At 43.4% G+C, this 5,400-nt stretch overlaps 1 protein-coding gene across 1 annotated transcript; it reads right to left on the bottom strand.

Moving 5' to 3' along the window:
• Nucleotides 1–755: 755 nt before the first annotated feature.
• LRRN2 (leucine rich repeat neuronal 2) lies at nucleotides 756–3,258 on the bottom strand. Its single transcript, XM_018567819.1, has one exon. The coding sequence runs from the start codon at nucleotides 3,058–3,060 to the stop codon at nucleotides 994–996; it is 2,067 nt and encodes a 688-aa protein (XP_018423321.1). The 5' UTR covers nucleotides 3,061–3,258; the 3' UTR covers nucleotides 756–993.
• Between the last annotated feature and the right edge of the window lie 2,142 nt (nucleotides 3,259–5,400).

Raw genomic sequence — 5,400 nt, 5'->3', positions numbered from 1 at the left:
ATTTCGATTTGGAACGAAACTAATCGCACATGTCTATTATTTACCCATAGCTAACAATCTGATTCAAACCTCCCCTGGAAAATTACATTTGGAATCTGAATGGTAGCTCTGGAGAAATAACTTGCTAGTATTGACAATCTGTTACAAAATTGCTTTCTCTTATGTTTTGTCCCTTGAGAAATTTATCTAGGACTCCTTATGACAACATGTGGTGCTTTGTTACCATCTCTGAACCACTGACAGCTATTTACAGCTTTATTATAGCCACCACAATTGTACATATTAGCTGGGAAAGAATTTAAAGATGAATCTTGCTTGCCTGCTTCTATGAAGTCCAAGATTGTTTCAGCTTCATACAGTCCAAACAAATGGCGTGTTCACACCTTCCCCTACTTCTTGGAACTGACATGTGGGGAACCATGCTTTCTTGTTTCTAGGTTGTGTTTCTGCACTTAGAGTTTTATACATTAGTTGATCAAGCAGTCCTATTGTGAGCTGCTCTTAATATTTATGCAACACTGCTATTTTAACCACAGAATGAATAGGGGAATAACCCTTTGCATTGTAGTCCCAAGGCATTTGGAGTCCCAAAATACTGCACAGCAACAAATTCACAACATTCTGTATCATAGACACCTCCTTTATATTTATATCATTTATAATGACAGTAGCTTTAAAAAGCACAGGGTAGTAGTCTTTCATGCACTTTTCAATATGATTACTTTGTTGGCGCACAGCAGGCTCTTTGTTCTTTATATGTGCAGTTACACATTTGTAAGTTCTCATTAGGTTTATATGTTTCCTGGTATGTAAAAAATGATTGTACTTCCCTTACTGCTTGTTTCTGTATAGTTCTCATCCCATGGTGATTTTGCCTCATTATCTGTCTGTCTGACATCCATTCCAGGGTAATTTTTTACTTCCCTTCCAAGGCACTACTCTCAATTGTTTGTTCTCTGGGAAAGTGTCAGAGATTACTCAGGTGAAAATGTATTACCACAGAGGGGTTGTTGGCACATTGATGCCTGAGATACATTCTTCCTTTTTGTCTTTGTCCCACTGATGTATGATGGGTGGGTAAATAAGTCTTTCAGTGAGAAACCATGTTGATGTAGGGTCTGTCCTACTACCAGGACGATAGCGTGCAAGTAACCCAATCACAGCCAAAAGTAAGCAGAAGGCTAGTGCAGTAAGAGCTTTTTGCCCTCTGTGCTTATAACTTGTGCCAGTGTCTCTTGTTCTAGCACTGGCACAAGCTGTTCTCACTCTGCCTCCAAGAATAGAAACTCGAAGACACACTCTGCATTCCTCTCCTGGAAGAAGTCTTGTGACATTGTATGAGTTCAGACCAACAGGGAGTCTTGCCTGCTCTACGCTTGCACCTGGCGTTAAGCAACTCCAGCGGAGGCTGCATCCAAGGGCATTAAGAGGTGGAGTCCAGGAGAGTAATAAATGACGCTCACCTACTTCTCCCACTTGCAGTTGCACTGGGTCATCTCTAGTTGGGTATATCTGGTTGACCATCAGATATACGCTCTTATAATCTGTTCCCACTAGATTTTGAGCTACACATGTATATACACCTGCATAAGCTGATGACACTACCTGTATTTCTAGTGTTCCTTCCTCTTGTACTTTGTAGCCACCCCAGTGTGCAGACACTGTAAGTCTTTCCCCAGAGGGTGTGACCCAGTAAATTTGTGGTTCTGGTTCAGCAAGTGCTCGGCAATGTAATGTGATACTCTGACCACTGGATACACGCACGCGTGGAGAAAAACTTGGTACAGGAATTAAGGGCAGACAATGGTCACTCATCTCTCGAAAAGGGACTAATCGTAATTGTGTGCGTTTTAATTCTGGAGGTTCAGCACACAATGTTGATTGAGGCTCCATAAAACGAACATGAGGTGCTGTGGCATTCACCCACCGAATAACACAATCACATCTCAGTGGATTGCCATGCATAGCAATCTCCTGCAGGTTTGGTAGTGATTCCACAGTATCTCTGTGCAATGAACTCAGAGCATTATTATTAAGCATCAATGTCTCCATACGCGGAAGTTTCTGGAAGGCTCGAGGATGAATGAAGGATAGTTTAGGATTGTTTGTGACTTCCAGCTTGGTCAGTTCTGGCAGATTCACTAGAGCCATTTCATCAATAGATACTAATTCCTCCATGCTGTTTAACCCCAGTTCCTTTAGCTGAGACATATTTTCAAAATCCTTTTGTTTAATTCTGCTCAATGGGTTCTTATTAAGATCCAGGAACTTCAAGTTAGGCACCCTTTGCAGGGCTTCCTTGGGCACCCTGATAAGTTTGTTGTCATAAAAAGAGAGACTTTCTAACTTCTGCAAACCTTCAAGGGCAAAGTCTGATATGTCCTTAAGCCCCATACCTGCCAAAACAAGGCTTCTTAAATTGGACAGTGGCTTAAAATTCATATCCAGAATAAAACTCACCATATTGCCACCAACCATCAATACCTCTAGGGCTGGCATTTCTTTAAACCACTCACTGTCTAAGCTTCTCAATAAATTGGAGTTTAAATGCAGGCGCAATAGACGTCGAAGTCCAGAGAATGCTTGAGGATATATCACAGACAACTGGTTATGGTTCAGATACAATTCTTCTAAACTCTCAAGTCCAAAAAAAACGTTATCAGGTAGGCTTTCCAGCTGATTTTCTTCAAGATGAAGGCTTACAAGGTTTGGAAGAACTCTGACTTTGAAATCTCTGATGTGGGAGAAGCTGTTTTGAGACAAGTCCAGTTCTGTTAGGTTTTTCAGATAAACCAACTCTTGCAGATCCAAGTGTGCAATGTTGTTGCTCTGCAGAAGAAGTGTATGTGTTCCAGCTGGCAGGGTACTTGGAACAGATGAAACAAAAAGGTCATTACAGTCTACAGTATTGGCCTCTCTGTAGGCTGACCTTGGAGTGTACCAAGGACGTATCTGGCACACACATTGTGACGGACACTGCACCTTCCATGGCACAGCTGGTATTCCTCCTTCAGCTGAAAACGCCCAAATTAGGATTAATTCCACCACAAGGAGTCTCATTCTGCAGCCAAAAGGATTGTTACAAATAACCTTCCACGTATATCAACTGAACAGAGACTTAGATTACTTAAAAAGTGGCAAAGGACAAATCAAGAACAGCTGTTCAGCAGCTATCTTTGTCAGCAGCCTTCTAACAGTCCAGTGGTCCCTTTCCTTCTGTATCTTGAAAAGCATCATTAGCCCCTCCAGCTGATGAGATAATCTGTGGAGACAAAACATTATTATAAGTATAATGTTCTGAGAAATCACATTTCTCTTTTTATACCCAATTGCCAGGAAATTTGTTTCCTTTTCACATTTTCTGTTTTTAGCACTGAGAGACCCGGTCACCAAAACATTTATTTAAACAACAATCTTTGTGTAAGAATACAATGTTCATTTATTCTAACATATTCTGTGCATGCTCTTTACCTGTAAAAGCCTTCCTTGTGTGTGATGCCAGCAAACTCAGAGCTGTCACTATAATATTCCTCCTCATTCCATAGAAAGTTATATAGGAAGGTGATGGGAGGGGTTGAGTAGCTGAGCCATTACAGAGATTAAAGAAGTCTCACCTTGCATTATTTTATACAGCTTAGTTGCTTCCCAACACAAAACAAGGCTCCCTTCCAGTTCTAGCACATATGGTGATTCCTGTGAGAGTCTGCTACCCCCCTCTGCTTGTATTCTCTCTGGTGTCTTGAAAACGCAAGGGCAGTGAGATAAGAGCTGTCAATCAAGAGGCCATCACGTTTGCAGATCATGGTTGGGAATGAAGAGGAGTGAGCTGTAAAGTCTGTATCTCAGTTTAGGTTCCACAGAAGCATGGGATAAAAAAAAAAAAAACAACATACACTATGGTAGTTAGGTGATTGAGCTGTGAAAAATAATATAAGAGGTGATTTATTTTTTATTTAGGGCATCCCAGAAGAGGAGAGTGTTATGAATTGCAAGGAGTAAAGGGGTTGTGCTAGGGAATTGATTCTTCCCGAAGTAGTCAAATTTTCTAAGAAGTTCAAAGGCACATTGCAATGAAAACCAAATCATTTCTAGAAAGTTAGTGTGTGTGTGTGTGTGTTTTTGCATGCTTCTACTGCTGAGCTCTCTGCATCGCCCCCACAGGCTAATCCTTTTCTTCTCTGGCTAATTTTTTCCCAGAGAGTCTCACATTTGTCACCATGGAGATGGACCTGTAAATAACAGATAACAGTTCCAGTTTGAAAAGGATAGTGCTGAGAGGAAAAATTATTTTTGAGATTTTATAAATGCCTAGCCTACAAATGCCTTTAGAAAGTGGGGAACCTCACGGGACTTAATTACTGTAAATCAGAGTTTCTCAATGAGTACTACCTACTAGGGATGGGCTGTATGTTTGAGTCGAACATGAATTCGACTAGAACATCGCTAGTTCGTGTGTTCGCCGAACATATGAACTATAAGGGTGTTCGGCGGTCTGTTGCGGCAATGCGCCTAGTGAAGCCCTAATTGGGTAAAGGCTTGCACCTGACCACAGGTGCAAGACTTTGCCCAATCAGGTCTCAGTACTCTGTTAGAGCCATGATTGGGCAAAGTCATGATGACTTTGCCCAATCATGGCTCATAGCTAAGTCCCAGCAGCACACTATATAAGGCTGCTTACACCGCAGCCCTACGTAGTGTGTTGCTGGAGTTAAACTAAGAGAGTGAATGGGGCGTAGTCTAGCAATGGAGCCCGTGAAGCTGTGTGCGCGCTCTGAGCTCTGATCCCGATCGTATCCTCCAGGCTAATTGACAGCAGCAATCCATCCCCGATCCCCATGTCTAGGGGGGAAAAGTCACACAGGACAAGCAAGCGGCTCACCGGGCGCACCATTCCTGTGTAGTTTTTGCTGGCAGCCCCGAACACCATGGCGGCCTCCCCTCAGCACTTAGATCCGAGCGGCCATCTTGCGTCCCACGAGGCGGGAGAGGTCCGCACACTGCGGTCAGGTATGGAGCGATCCCCTCTCCCAGAGGCGGATCAGAAGGCGAGCAGTCAACCATAAGCTCACCGATTCTGGACTCTGCCCCACCGTTCCCAACGGATCCCTCCACTCAGATATCGCTGTTGCTGGTGTCAGTGCTAGGGGATGATCTGCGGGTGGTGCTGCGATCCCTGGCTACCTAAGAGGACATTGATCTCCTGGCACAGCGTGTAGAGGGAACACTGCATAGGGAGATCGAAACAGTCTCACACAGAGTGACACCACTAGATAGGGTGACAGCAGCTGAGTTGGCAGAAAGTGTGGCTGCTCTTAAATCGGCAGCTGCAGCCCAGTACAGAGCATATGCCCTCCTTTATCTCAAGATGGATGATGGCGAGAATAGGAATCGCCGTAACAA

This window comes from Nanorana parkeri, unplaced genomic scaffold (genome assembly GCF_000935625.1).
Source record: "Nanorana parkeri isolate BGI_ZX_2015 unplaced genomic scaffold, ASM93562v1 scaffold1098, whole genome shotgun sequence".
Lineage (NCBI taxonomy): Eukaryota > Metazoa > Chordata > Amphibia > Anura > Dicroglossidae > Nanorana > Nanorana parkeri.
Note: the sequence above shows the minus strand (reverse complement) of the source record. Positions and strands in the feature narration are given on the sequence as shown.